This window comes from Rattus norvegicus, chromosome 1 (assembly GCF_036323735.1).
Source record: "Rattus norvegicus strain BN/NHsdMcwi chromosome 1, GRCr8, whole genome shotgun sequence".
Classification (NCBI taxonomy): domain Eukaryota; kingdom Metazoa; phylum Chordata; class Mammalia; order Rodentia; family Muridae; genus Rattus; species Rattus norvegicus.
This window is the reverse complement of record NC_086019.1, coordinates 194,422,879-194,438,544: the sequence shown is the minus strand read 5'-3', so window position 1 is coordinate 194,438,544 and position 15,666 is coordinate 194,422,879. Positions and strand designations below refer to the sequence as shown.

Here is a 15,666-nt window from a genome sequence, read left to right as displayed (position 1 = left end):
ACACCTTCAAATACTTTAAAAAGAAATTATTCCACTTTGCTGTGGATACTGGGGAGCTGTAGGCAAGGGTTCACACAACCTGATCCAACTGGTTCCAGTGAGAGGATGATCCCTCTCCCTCTCCCTCTCCCTCTCCCTCTCCCTCTCCCTCTCCCTCTCCCTCTCCCTCTCCCTCTCCCTCTCCCTCTCCCTCTCCCTCTCCCTCTCCTTACCCCTCCCCCTCCCTTTCCCTCCCCTCCCCCTCCCTTTCCCTCCCCTCCCCCTCCCCCTCCCTCTCTCTCATTCACTCATATATCCTTAACAGAAATTAAAGCTTTGAATTTTTCTTTGAATATTATTTTCTTTGTCTCGATTCATTCATTTTTTTTCCTTATCCTTTTCAACTTGTGACCCTTCAGTTGAAATTAAATTTGCACTGTAAGTTGACTCCCTGAATCTTTTCTTCACAAGCTTTCTTTGTATTTTCTAGAAGAAAAAGGATTAACTCGGGGTTTCCAAAGTAAAAGCAAAGATTGTGATTAAAACTGAATTAGAATCTTTATTCTCTATTATTTGCCAATAGCAAAATAAATAGCCTCGTCTTAAAGAAGCTTTAAAGTAAGTCCCAGAGCCTTTGAGAACCCTTGGATTTTAATTAAAGAAACACAGAATACCATCACTTTCTGTTTGTCAGTGGAAAAAATATGTATTTTTAAAATTTCAAAGCTTAGCCTAGCAGCACATGGAGTACATCTGCTGGTGTTCAGAATTTGGGAGCACAAATGGATTCAGATGTTTAGGCTCTTTGTCTTCACTGGCCCCAGTCTACCTCACCAGCTGAGGGTGGCATGGCCTCAGTGCTTGAAAACAGAGCAGCTCAGGTTACTTCTAAAGCACTCTCTTGGGAACTGATGAAGTCAATCTCTGTTTATGTAGCAGAGACAGGAGCAAGGGTCTGCAGCAGTGCTCTGCCGATGAGATTCCATTGGTGCTGTCTCTCAGGGAAGGGCCTGGGTTTAATAAGCCTGAATTTCTGACCTGAGGGGTGGTGCAGTGCAGCCCACTTTAGTGGGTCAGTTTGAACTATTTTTGCTTAGGTAGTGTTAGAGCATTGGTTTATTGTGGAAAGTGAGATACCAGTGCCAGCTTTACCTGATAAAAGCCTTGAATGCCTGAGACTTTTTTGTCATGCTATTGGTATTCGGTCAGGGGCAGGGAAGTGAGTGGTCTGTGCATGTTTCAGGGATCTCAGCTTTTTTTGTATACTTAAATTTCAATTTAACTTGAACTTTCAAAACAGACCTTGCTAGTTTAGCCTGTTCTCAAATGCTCATGAAATCCTTCCCATTTTACAAAATATTTACAAAGTATTCTTGAAAGTAAAATCTCATAAAGATCTTTGGTTTGGTACCAGAGTTCAAAGGGAAGTCCGTTTGGTTTTGATTTGAAAACTGTAAAAACAAAATACCCTCAAAATGGCAGGGTGTGAATTGGTAACTTCAGTTTTACTACAATCTGCCAAGCCCATCCCCAGATGTTTCCAATTAAAAGTCAAGAATGTAACTTGGGTGAATATCATGAGAGCATTTCTTTACTTTTCTCTGATTTTTTTCTGAGAAAAATAAGTCTCAAATCCTTTAACTTTAATTAAAGCAATAACTTTTCATTTAAATGTTTAAACTTTAACAAAGAAAAGTACAATATTCAAAGGGAATTTTTACATCTCAGCTTTGCAAGCATGCATGGCCCCAAATAAGGGTTCACATACTTCAGTTTTCAAAGGCCAAAAAGAAAGTTTGAAAAGATGTTAAAGCATTTAGAAGTGTTTCTGGATTTACTACAATTTAAGAGTAGTCCTTTTAACAATGTAAATTATTTACAGAGGAGTATTTACTCAGTTTATTGCTTTCTTTGTGTATGGGGGGCATATTGCATTATAATGTAAAGATTACAATGTTCTTTTATTTCTGATCAATTGTGTGTTCATTTGTAAGAAGTGCTTTGATTGGAATCTGGGAAGGCAGGAGATGAAAGAAATCATAATGCCATGTAAAGTCCACATTTCCTACTTCTCTAGATAATACCAAATTATATCTAGATCCACTCATGAGCTTGAAACTTGCTTCAAATGTGTCAGTCTATGTTAAGAGGAAAGGTAGGGGCGATGAATTTGACTGTTTGCAAATCGTTGGGGTTTTTTCCAGAGAAGATGGAGTTACTCTGTATAACCAACTAACTCAGCTTGCCCAGTTTAAATGCAAAGCCCACGATTAATCTGTTTTTGAAGCTTGCTGGAACCATGAAGACACAGGACCACATACCTGTCAGTAAAGATGCAACAGTTGTTTCTCTTTTCATTTCTTGTTTGGAATTTTGGTGGATATAGATTTGGAGTGCCAAAGGGAGACAGCAGTGTAGTCTGGATCTGGATTTGCTATTGGCAAGGGCTTGTTTTGCTGCTGTTTAAACTTCTGATATGGTGCTACTTAGCCTTTAAGACATAATGCACAGGGATGTTTGCTGCTGCTCCAGACAAAGCTGATTCCTGGGCCCTTGATGCACTACCTACCTACCAGCTTGTGTATAGTCCTCATTCTTTTCAGTACTGCTGTGCTGGCAGCTGCTGTGCTACTGTCTGGCAAGTCACTGGACATAGCTGCCTCCTCTTCCCTCACAGGTAGTGAGCATGTGGGTAGGGTCAACTCATCTTGTCATGTTTGATCCCAAGTGCATATGGCTCTGAGTTTTAAGACCTGGAGCTTATTTTGTAAATATGTGGGAAAATGTGAATAATTTTAGATTGAGCTGTGGATTAACAAAGGAAATGTTGAATAGTTCATAGCTCATCTCTGACATTGCATGATCTTGCTGTTTTATCTCTACTGTAGAAGTAGTGTCTGAAATCTAGGAATGTCATTTGAGTAGAGAACTTGTAGCCATGCACAGGCCCTGGGTTTGGTCCCTAGTACTCAGCTTCCACCTTTGAAAAAGAAGAATACCATTTTCACTACTTCTAAAGTTATTACAAAATTTGATTCAGATGTGTATGTCTGTGTACTGTGGGCATGCCTGGCATGAGAAGAGGGTGTTGGATCCTCTGGAAATGGAGTTACAGACAGTTGTGAGCTGCCACATGGGTGCTGGGAATTGAACCCAGGTCCTGTTGAATTATAGCAAGTGCTCTTAATCACTAAGCTGTCTCTTCAGCCTGAGCACTGTGCTCTTAACCAGCACAGGGAGAAAGTATTATTGTCTTTACCAACAGAAGTCAAGAGGCTCTTTCTCAAGTCGCAGTTCAGCCCTTCCTCCGCCGTCTTCATGTAAGTGAAGCTTTGTAGGAAAAACCATACTCATCATTAAAAAGAAAATGTGAAGTTTTTAAAAGTAAATGCTTTGAGAGAGAAAGTAAAATTGACATGAGCAGGTAGTTCCTAACTTTGTCAGCTGTAAAGTGTCTTTAATTTCATTGATTTATAGACCCTTCATAATAGTGAATTTGGTCTTTCAGCATTTAGGCTTTCTCAGAACTAGCTGGAAGCTAGCTTTGTTCAATACAGGTATGGTAGTGGTGCATCCACAGTGTGAATTCAACAACTGTTTCTTGACTAGACAGCACATAAAGCAGAGCACCCACTGTAGGAAAGGAGCAAGGGTGGAGTGTGTGCTGATTCATTATTGATTGATCTATCATGTGTTTACCGACATCAGTGACAAGACTAGGCTTAAAGTGGAATCTCTGGCCTTACAACAAGCAAGGGTTAGATGAGTACAGTGTCGGTCAGCATGCCTTGCAGGGGAAAATAGTAAAGGAGGATTGCTGGACTTCATTGAGGGTACGACCAAGGAAAACAAGATAGGTGCTATGCCTGACCTTGGGTGAAGGCCTGTAATTCCAGCTACTCAAGAGCAGGAGACAGGGGATTCCCAAGTTCAAGGGTTCTCAGGACAACTTAGTGAGAGACCCTATTGCATCATTTAAAAAATATTTTTAAAAATAAGGAAAAAAGGAGGTCATGAATTTAATGTAGCTTTATGGTACAGGGTTTGTATAACATACATAAAGGTTCAGTCTCCTATATACACATACACACCACCACCACCACCACCACCACCACTACCACCACTACCAGCAACAGTGAGAAGTCCTGAGGTGTGTGCAGGACTAGCATGTTCCAGGAGCTACAAAGAAGCCAGTATAGCCACATTGGCATGATGGAAGAGGGGACAGTTGCAGAAAAACCAGGGCAAAAGGATAATGACTGCTTCATCTAGGGCCTTGTAGGCTCTGTCACAAATCAGGCATGCATGGAAATCAACAATGCCTGTCAGTATGAAGCAATACTATACTATTTTTAGCTACTTTTTTTTTTAAACATTTTGGACGGTGGCGGGGGTGGGGTTGGGCTCATGCATGCCATACTATGTGTGTAGAGGTCAGAGAACAGTTCTTCTACTATGTGGATTCTAGGGATGTATTTGGGTCCCCAGGCTTGGTGGCAGGCTCTGTTTTCCACTCGCAGGCCTTCCATTTTTAATTGGATTACCTATATACTGGGGTGGGGGTGGGTTGGGGGTAAGACTGTGAGGGCTTATGAGTCTGGGGTTTTATTAGGACTTGATGCAGATACACAGTTTTGAAAACAGTGGCTCCTGTGCCGATGGGCAGAGTTTCGATAGTGTACGAAGCCAATCAGTATAAGCTGACAGAGCTGAGGTCTGCAGCTTGTTAGAGCCATTTCCTGTTGCTGCTTCATGTCACGAGACACTAGACATGTTTGTGTTTGTGTTTTGCTTCTGGAAATTAGGATTTCTAACTAGATGTCTTAGCTGCGGGGAAATGCTTGTGGAAGTGCTAGATATTAGTCTGTCTTAACGTCTTACTCCTGACAGATTACTGCTGTGCTTTACATACTCTACGCAGTATGGGGTAGGATGTGATAGTGAGGTGGTCCTTTTTAAAACATCATTACTTTCCATTTATTGATATTTTGTCTGCATGTACGTCTGCGCCCGTGGAGGCCAGAAGAGGGTATGGGACCCCTAGAACTAGAGTTGCAGATGGTTGTGAGCCACCACAGGGGCCAGAAATTGAACCCAGGTCTTCTGGAAGAGCAAGCAAGTGCTCTTAACCACCAAACCACCTCTCCAGCCACATAGTGAGACATTTTAGTCTCTAGTTATCAAAATGAGTACAGTTTTTAGGCTGAATTCTATTTTGCCAGACCAAGGTATGTTTTGCATAATTTATTTGGTGGCTTTTTCATAGGGTGGAAAATTTGATCAGTATGGTAATGCTCTTCAAATTATGATCTAAAGCCTGCAGGTTAGAAGAATGCCTTTGTTCACTGAATTGACCAACCAAAGCAAACAAACCCTTTGGGAAGTAAGACGTGGGACAGGAGGTTTTTTTTTTTTTAATCTTTATTAACTTGAGTATTTCTTATTTACATTTCGATTGTTATTCCCCTTCCTGGTTTCCGGGCCAACATCCCCCTAGCCCCTGCCCCTCCCCTTCTGTATGGGCTTCCCCTCCCCATCCTCCCCCCATTATCACCCTCCCCCCAACAATCACGTTCACTGAGGGTTCAGTCTTGGCAGGGCCAAGGGCTTCCCCTTCCACTGGTGCTCTTACTAGGATATTCATTGCTACCTATGAGGTCAGAGTCCAGGGTCAGTCCATGTATAGTCTTTAGGTAGTGGCTTAGTCCCTGGAAGCTCTGGTTGGTTGGCATTGTTGTACATATGGGGTCTCGAGCCCCTTCAAGCTCTTCCAGTCCTTTCTCTGATTCCTTCAGCGGGGGTCCTATTCTCAGTTCAGTGGTTTGCTGCTGGGATTCGCCTCTGTATTTGCTGTATTCTGGCTGTGTCTCTCAGGAGAGACCTACATCCAGCTCCTGTCGGCCTGCACTTCTTTGCTTCATCCATCTTGTATAATTGGGTGGCTGTATATGTATGGGCCACATGTGGGGCAGGCTCTGAATGGGTGTTCCTTCTGTGTCTGTTTTAATCTTTGTCTCTCTATTCCCTGCCAAGGGTATTCTTGTTCCCCTTTTAAAGAAGGAGTGAAGCACTCACATTTTGATCATCCGTCTTGAGTTTCATTTGTTCTATGCATCTAGGGCAATTCAAGCATTTGGACTAATAGCCAGTTATCAATGAGTGCATACCATGTGTGTTTTTCTGTGATTGGGTTACCTCACTCAGGATGATATTTTCCAGTTCCAACCATTTGCCTACGAATTTCATAAAGTCATTGTTTTGATAGCTGAGCAATATTCCATTGTGTAGATGTATCCATTCCTCTGTTGAAGGGCATCTGGGTTCTTTCCAGCTTCTGGCTATTATAAATAAGGCTGCTATGAACATAGTGGAGCACGTGTCTTTTTATATGTTGGGGCATCTTTTGGGTATATGCCCAAGAGAGGTATACCTGGGTCCTCAGGTAGTTCAATGTCCAATTTTCTGAGGAACCTCCAGACTGATTTCCAGAATGGTTGTACCAGTCTGCAATCCCACCAACAATGGAGGAGTGTTCCTCTTTCTCCATATCCTCGCCAGCATTTGCTGTCAACAGGAGATGTTTTTAGCTAGTGTTTGCAGGGTTCGTCCTTGTACATGTTTTAGATTTAACTGTGGTGTTTTCTAAACTCTTATTCTATGACAACTTAGTAAAGTTGGTTGAAATATTATATGGCCTCGTTTGTGATCTCTCTGTGTTTCTTTCTTTTCTTTGGTTGGTTTGAGTTTTACAAACAGCCGTAAGACAGTTACTGGGCATCACAGCTATATTTAGAACAGATTCAGCTCTTCTTCAGCACCTTGGACTCGAGCCACTCCTCTTCTGAATTGTTCTTCACTTGGAAAGAACTCCTCAAAGAGCTGTGGAATAAGTTGTCAAAGGTGTTACATTTTCAAAATTCTGAGTACTTTAGAAGTCTGTGCTAACTCAACATTTCTCATCTATCTAAAAGTCAGCACCCTAGGAAAGAATTAATCCGCTTTTACTTCATTGTTCAATTTGAATGAATATACTTAGAGGTTGATTAAATATTTTTCTTCTCAACACAGGAAAGTCTGTCCAAATCCTTAAGTAATTACATTCTTAGTGCAAACATCTCTCGTCTTCTGTGAATAGGGAACAGACAGGGCAGCTTTCATGTCCCTGTGGTTCTCCTTTGTGGGATGGTGACTCTGAATTGAGCGTTAATCATTTCAGTCACATACCTCTCAACCAGCTTAGTTTAGAAAGCACAATATTTCACAGTAGTTTATGCCATAAAACTGCATTCTTTGATGGCCTGAGAGACTAAAGTATTGAAAGAAGCCTATACTTTGGAGAATAGTATTTAATGAAATTGATAGATTTAACTTCAAATGATACCAAGAAGTCAAAATGTATTTCTGATGTTTTAGTGAGTAAAATGTTAAAGAATTAAAAGTAAATGCAGTATTTCTCCTATGAGCAAATTGGATCTTTGAGAACATTGTGAAACCTAGGGGCTTTGAGGTTGTGTGCTTGTCACACATATGTACCTCACCTGTACCTCACCTTTGTGCAACTCTGACACTCCAGTGGATCGATTCCAGTTAGCTCTCGTTCCTGGTGCTTATTCATGTATCAGTGTGTATTTATGGACTCTGTCTAAGGTGAAAGTCCTTTGTTTAACCTTCAGGACTCATGTTTACCCTTATTCCCAGTGCTGCCTTAACTTAAGCCTCAAGTTAGAAATAGGATCATTTGGGCAGCTGGGGTTTAGTTGTTGTGGTAACACACATTTCTCACCAGTTCTTCTTGGGGCTTCTCTTATGTTCTGTCACATGAAAACATGCTCTTCCATTTTTATTAGTTTTTAAATTCATGCCAATTGTATTTTTATACAAAATTGAGAACTCTAGAATATTTAAGCAAAATGGTGACTCTACAGGTGGAATGATAACAGATTAGATTTAACAGAGTAAAGTATAACATAAAGATTTAATATTGAAAACTATGTAGCTCTGGCACATGGCAAGCTTAGAACTCTTTATAGGAGTTTAGGAAGAGACACTTAATCACTAGGAAAAGTCCAGAGTTCAAATATCATGTTGAGGCTGTTGAGTAAGTCCAAGATAAATTAGGGTGGATCTTTTTGTATACTGAAATAGTTTCTTATACTGGATTATAAAACATTTACATATCTGCACTAAATTTTAACCTGTATATCGAATTTGAATTTTAATATTAGAGAAGAGACAGATTTCAGATTTTGAACAAGTTCAAAGAAAATAAAAGTTTTGGTTTTTCTGAAAAAAAAATCACTAGTGCTTTTTTATAGTTTGTATCATTATTTAACTATTATCTTTCTTAACTGTTATCCATAAATTATTTATTTATTCCAGCAAATATTGTCTAGTGTTGTACACAGTTCGATATATTTTGATAAAGTATATTTTTGTTGTTGTTTTTTTGGTCTTCAAGACAGGGTTTCTCTGTATAACAGAGCCCTGGCTGCCCTGAACTCACTCTGCAGACCAGTCTGGCCTTGAACTCACAAACATCTGCCTGCCTCTGCTTCCTGCATGCTGGAATTAAAGGCATGCACCACCATACCTAGCTGTAAAGTATAAAGTAGAATTTTTGAAGTTATATCATGACAGAAGTTTTGTTAGACTTTCTATTTTTAAGCTTTTATTGTACTTCCACTAATTTAGATTGCTAATAGATGTGTATTACTAGGATTGTTTTTTAAAACATTAGCATGAACTGAATATTACCAGCCTTGAGTCTGTAAACTAAAAATTAGTGATTGGGGACAGTCAAATTCTACTTTTGAAAATAAAACTTGCTTTATGTAACTTTGTATGGTTTTCTATTGCATACAAAGAAGTTTTGGTCTGTTAGTCACTAGCTTTTCATAGACAACTTGATTTCCTCCAAAAGAGTAAAAACTCAGCTTCCAAATCAGTATAACTTGCTAAATGGTGATATGTCCCTTTTACAGAGCCTTATATTATGTGTGCATCTCTAGATACAAAGGTGATCGCTAGCAGAATGCCTAGTGTTTCTGGCAAAGCTTTTCAGTTGACATTAAGCCTGTGACCATAGCATTCCTGGCTTCCTGGATGTTATTGTTTCTAATCCCTGTGGGTTTTTTTTTTTTTCCTTATTTCTTGTTAGGGTCAGTATAGACCTTCTGATTTACTGTGTCCTGAGACGTATGTCTGGGTACCCATTGAGCAATGCCTGCCTTCTCTGGACAACTCCAAGTACTGCCGTTTCAACCAGGACCCACAAGCAGGTATGTCTAGAGAAGAGCCCGGCTAGCCATCATTACCCTTTTTGTGACTTTTCATAGTTTTTAATATATTGTGTTTGTGTATGAATATGTGCATGTGGGGAATGAGGGGACCAGACAGACAGTTAAGTCGTGTGTATACTCTTACTGCTTACTGCATGTGTTTCTCTTGTTGGATTAGTCTTCACGTGCTTTGAAGGCTGACGTGTTTATCTTTCATTCCTTAACAATTATCACAGTATAAAAGTTGCTTACTGGTTTGTTTATTTGACCAGTGGAGAGACAGAAATATCTAGCAGTTGAACTAAATGATGTTGTAGGACAGTAATTATTTTGTGAAGTTTTGGGGGTGGTACTTTGTTCTTCCATCACTGTTGAGTTTCCTTTTCTGCGTTCTCTTCCACTCCCTGCCTAGAGTAGCCTGGGGCACACTTTGTCTGCTGTTCTTCCCCTTTGTGTATTCGTCTGTATCACTACCTCTAAACACTGAGAGTGTTAGACCCTAAGGTAAGACCCTGACTTCAGGACCAACAGGCATACTGTGTGCTCTTAGGCAATCAAGTTTTCCTGCCCTCAGATTTCTTACATATTATTAAGATAAAAATACGTGCAAAGTATTCCAGAATTCCAGCAGTTCAGGGTCAGCTTCAACTATATCACGAGTTTGGGGTAAGCCTAAGCAACTTAAGACTCTGTAACAGAAGAAAAGATAGCAGTAAGACATACCCACCCCCCATGCTTGATCAAAGTATATCATGTATATATGGAAATATCATAATAAAACTTATGTATAATTAATATCTGTTAATAAAAATCTAGTAAGATAAGTCTTACTTATAAACTTATTGAGTTTATAACAAGAGAAGAAAATCAGACCCAGATATTAAGAATTGCCCCTTAAGCCAGGTGGGAGACAGAAGCAGGCAGGTCTCTTGTGAGTTTTGGTTTATAGAGCAAGTTCCAGGACAGCCAGGGCTACACACAGAACTCTGGTCTTGAAAAACAAAAACAAAACAAAACAAAACAAAGCCCCCTATAGTCTTGGTTCTGTTACTCAACTTAGGCTATTGCATCAGATTTATGTCAGAGGTTTGTGTCCCCATTTACTGCCATTTGCTCTGCCCCTTCTCTGAGAAAACAAACAAGTCTGAAAGCCACTCAGTGTGTTAAGTACCTGTGGGTATAGGGCATCCGTCAGACATGGCTTTGTTAAATCAGTAGAGCGATGCTCTCGGGTGGTTTGTGTTATGCTGCTGTGTGGCTTCCTCAGAGTGAAGCCCTTTGATATTACAGATTGTGCTCACTTGCTTTGAGTCTTCATGGAGTCTACTCTGCTGTGAACTTCATTAGAATACAGAAAGAAAGAAATGCCAAGCCTGGCAGAGTCTGGAATGAGTAAATGGGAACCAATGGAATGAGGGACATGAGGATAGAAGTGTGCTCATTTCTTTCTATTTTCTCTAACCAGGTTTGTTTGGTTTTTGTGGTTGTACAAAATTGGTTCATGAGTACATTTTGTTGCCTTGAAAAGCTGGTATGAAATCAAGAGTTCAACATCTCACCCATGGCAACGCCTTAGAAGTCTGTCTAGAGCCCTGCTTAGAATTGATGGCCACAGACAGAGTGCAGCTGACTCACTTGCCGGGGCAGACACGTTAGCTATTGTATTCATTGTTTAGAGTTTACCTGGCATTGCCCCAGTTTTCTAGACAGGACTTAAATCCCACCTAACTTAGAGTTTACTGATCAAATAGATAATGTTACTTTAAAACAAACATGGGGTTTGTCAGTGATGTCCAGAGCCAAAGGCAAGCTTGTTCAACAAGAAAGCCAGTGATTACCACTGTCTCACAACTCAGAACGTCTCCCTGTGCCTTCCTCCAGGTCAGTTTGGGTCCAGCAGTGTTGGAAGGAAAGCTGCTGAGCACCTTGTTGAGTTGCTTCAGGCTCACTAATAGTTTCCGCTCATCTGGGTAGTACTGGGGTCCAAAATTCCTTCTGACTCCCAAACTTAAGATGCGAGCCTACTTCCCCTTTCTTAGTCTAATTTAATTACTTGGAGAAGCAAGAGACTGTAAGTGCTCCATGTTCTGTGAGGTTGAAAAGGTGACAGAATCGTTTCCATTCATGAAATGGGTGTGCAAATAAATACTCATTCAGTTTATAGATCTTAAAATTCTTTCCAAAACAAGTGGTGACAAGCATTTCATGCCCGAAACAATTTGATTTTGCATTGCTTGCTGTTAATAAGAAAACACTCTCTTCCTGGTGAGTGATGTTCTCCTAGCTTGTGATTTCCTGTGCTCTGGGTTCTGTTCCTCAGGGCACACACTCTAGCTGTAACTCTTCATTGTTTAGAAATCATTTATGGAGTCAGAGTAAACTTCTTTGAGAACAATACCTTCAAGCAAATGAAGATTTCACATATGCTGAGTCTTTGGAACTTTGAAGAGAATATGGTATAGTTTTGTTAAAATTGAATGTCACAGTCCAGACAGTATTTGAAATCACACTTGTATCCTGTGGTTTTAGGAAATTAAAATTTAGTTACATGCTGGAATGTATGGAGCCTGCTGTGAACCATGGTCATTGGAGGTTTCCATGGCAAACTGTTAGAAACTCTCCTCCTTTCAGGGGCAGTTTTCCTTTTACATGACCCAACTCTGGCTTAGGAAAAAGACACACAGCCTGATGGAAGTGACATTGCTAGCTGGCCGGGGGTAGGGGTGGGAGGGTATTTGGTTTGTGTTTTGTTTTATCACCAAGCCTTTCCCTCACCACAGAAGTTCTGTGGTTCAGGTCCCCGAAGTAGGTGCCTTGGTTGATCTCATCATGCTCTGTCACAATGGTTTCAAGGTGTATCAGTGGTCTCTGGTCAGAAAAATCTCACATTTTCCCCACCCTACATTGCTGTAAGACTCCAAAATACTCACCCCTAATCCCCTTGGCAGTCTCTGCTTTTCTCTCCCCCTTCCTCTTTCTCTTGGGTTTTATGGTTGTTTAACTAGTAAGCCTGTGCAGCAAATCGTCTATATTGACTGTGCTGTGTTACTGTGTGGGTAAGGGTTGACTATCTTAACCTCTAAAACCTCTAAACTTTTTTTGTTGTAAATTGATATTTTGTTTTCAGTTTAGACATCTGTATTCCAATGAAATGAGTCTAGAAGCCTCTCAAATAACTTTTTTTTTATTTTTTTTAAATGTTTTATTTATTTATCATATATATGAGTACACTGTAGCTGTCTTCAGACACACCAGAAGAGGGCATCAGATCTCATTACAGATGGTTGTGAGCCACCATGTGGTTGCTGGGATTTGAACTCAGGGCCTCGGGAAGAGCAGTCGGTGCTCTTAACCACTGAGCCATCTCTCCAGCCCTCAAATAACTTTTAAGGAAAACATCCCATTGTTTTTAAAATTAGAATTTGTCTGTATTAGACTTAAAATATTTCAGTAGGACAGTTACACTTTGCTTTCTTAAGCATTTATAGATTATTGTGTGTATATGATGTGTCTATAGGGGCATGGTACCATGGTATGTGTGTACAGGTCATGGTATGTCGTCAGTTCTCTCTCTGTTCATCATTAGATAGGTTCAGGCAATGAATTCAGGGTCAGGTTTGCATGGCAAGTACTTTACCAGCCAAACAATCTCAGCAGCCCACATTTTACCTTTTTTTCCCTTAAATTATTCCTTTAAAATACTTTTTTGGAGCCTTTGCAGAAGTGTGTCCAGGTTGTGGACTGAGTATGTCACTCAGTGGCAGATGCATATACAAGGCCCCAGGGTTAATTAAGGAGGGGAATTAAGAGCTAAAGTAAGAAGATGCACAGTCTCATGCTCTCCGCTGCTTCTTCTGAGGTGCATCTGTCTGAGTGCTTTATCAAGCAGAACAAGGGTCACATGTCATAATTCTGCGGTTGCTTGTGCTGCTTTACATGGATTAAATAAAAGGCATCTTTTGGTAAGGTAAAAACTACTTGGCTGTTAATTCGACCATTAAGAAAATACTATGGGGATTTTGGGGGTGAGTGAAAAAGAGAACAAGTACTACTTTTATGTGGCAGGCACTGTCTAACATAGGTAGTCCTTTTACATACTTTGTTGAAACAGAAGACAATATTTTGGAGTTGATTTTTAAGCCTTGATAGACTGTGGCTTTTAGTAATGGGCAAAAAAATTGGTATTATTCAAGGGTATTATAGTCCTTATTTCAGTGTTTTTCACAGTGAAATTTTATTGAGTATATATTTCTCAGTCACCATCCTGTTTTTGCCCATGTTACTCATTTTATCCTCAAACATAACATTTTATACTGACTGCTCAACGTTTGTTGTAAAAACACAGCTAATTTTCATTTCTTTTCAAAGAATGAAAACAGATTTTATTTCAATTTAGCTCTGTACTTATTTTTTGTGAAGTACTTACTTTATTTTTTGAGAACGAATAATTTTTATTTCTGTTTTCACTTATAATTACAGTAATGTATACCTTTTACCATAGATTAGTCTAAAGTTTGTTTGGTTCTGTACAGACTTGCAATGTTTGCAAGAAATTTTCCAGTTTGTCCTAATATGACCAAGCCATACACCATTGCTTTTGAATTTGTTTGCTATGAAAATAATAACTTAGACCATGCGCTTTGTGCATTTCCTAGGGTAGATTGTTTCTAGCACACCTTGACTCTTCTCAGAGGTCTGCAGCTGCTGTGAAAAAGGTCATTCCTGGCCTCAACTCCCCAATAAAAAGACATAGATTAACAAACTGGATACGCAACGAGGACCCTGCATTCTGCTGCCTACAGGAAATACACCTCAGAGACAAAGACAGACACTACCTCAGAGTGAAAGGCTGGAAAACAACTTTCCAAGCAAATGGTCTGAAGAAGCAAGCTGGAGTAGCCATTCTAATATCAAATAAAATCAATTTTCAACTAAAAGTCATCAAAAAAGATAAGGAAGGACACTTCATATTCATCAGAGGAAAAATCCACCAAGATGAACTCTCAATCCTAAATATGTATGCCCCAAATACAAGGGCACCTACATACGTAAAAGAAACCTTACTAAAGCTCAAAACACACATTGCACCTCACACAATAATAGTAGGAGATTTCAACACCCCACTCTCATCAATGGACAGATCATGGAAACAGAAATTGAACAGAGATGTAGACAGACTAAGAGAAGTCATGAGCCAAATGGACTTAACGGATATTTATAGAACATTCTATCCTAAAGCAAAAGGATATACCTTCTTCTCAGCTCCTCATGGTACTTTCTCCAAAATTGACCATATAATTGGTCAAAAAACAGGCCTCAACAGGTACAGAAAGATAGAAATAATCCCATGCGTGCTATCGGACCACCACGGCCTAAAACTGGTCTTCAATACCAATAAGGGAAGAATGCCCACATATACGTGGAAATTGAACAATTCTCTACTCAATGGTAACCTGGTCAAGGAAGAAATAAAGAAAGAAATTAAAAACTTTTTAGAATTTAACGAAAATGAAGGTACAACATACCCAAACTTACGGGACACAATGAAAGTTGTGCTAAGAGGAAAACTCATAGCGCTGAGTGCCTGCAGAAAGAAACAGGAAAGAGCATATGTCAGCAGCTTGACAGCACACCTAAAAGCTCTAGAACAAAAAGAAGCAAATACACCCAGGAGGAGTAGAAGGCAGGAAATAATCAAACTCAGAGCTGAAATCAACCAAGTAGAAACAAAAAGGACCATAGAAAGTATCAACAGAACCAAAAGTTGGTTCTTTGAGAAAATCAACAAGATAGATAAACCCTTAGCCAGACTAACGAGAGGACACAGAGAGTGTATCCAAATTAACAAAATCAGAAATGAAAAGGGAGACATAACTACAGATTCAGAGGAAATTCAAAATATCATCAGATCTTACTATAAAAGCCTATATTCAACAAAACTTGAAAATCTTCAGGAAATGGACAATTTCCTAGACAGATACCAGGTATCGAAGTTAAATCAGGAACAGATAAACCAGTTAAAGAACCCCATAACTCCTAAGGAAATAGAAGCAGTCATTAAAGGTCTCCCAACCAAAAAGAGCCCAGGTCCAGACGGGTTTAGTGCAGAATTCTATCAGACCTTCATAGAAGACCTCATACCAATATTATCCAAACTATTCCACAAAATTGAAACAGATGGAGCACTACCGAATACCTTCTACGAAGCCACAATTACTCTTATACCTAAACCACACAAAGACCCAACAAAGAAAGAGAACCTCAGACCAATTTCCCTTATGAATATCGACGCAAAAATACTCAATAAAATTCTGGCAAACCGAATCCAAGAGCACATCAAAACAATCATCCACCATGATCAAGTAGGCTTCATCCCAGGCATGCAGGGATGGTTTAATATATGGAAAAC

The 15,666-nt window shown here is 39.8% G+C and overlaps 1 protein-coding gene across 12 annotated transcripts in view; it reads left to right on the top strand.

Annotated features, from left to right (window-relative positions):
• Ate1 (arginyltransferase 1) overlaps positions 1-15,666 on the top strand; it is a 122,442-nt gene that overhangs the window by 75,740 nt on the left and 31,036 nt on the right. For all 12 annotated transcript variants that reach the window (NM_001398760.1, NM_001398759.1, NM_001398758.1 and 9 more), the window contains one exon: positions 9,137-9,257. In NM_001398760.1, the coding sequence (NP_001385689.1) occupies positions 9,137-9,257 (121 nt within the window). Of the gene's footprint in view, positions 1-9,136; positions 9,258-15,666 lie in introns of those variants that run through there.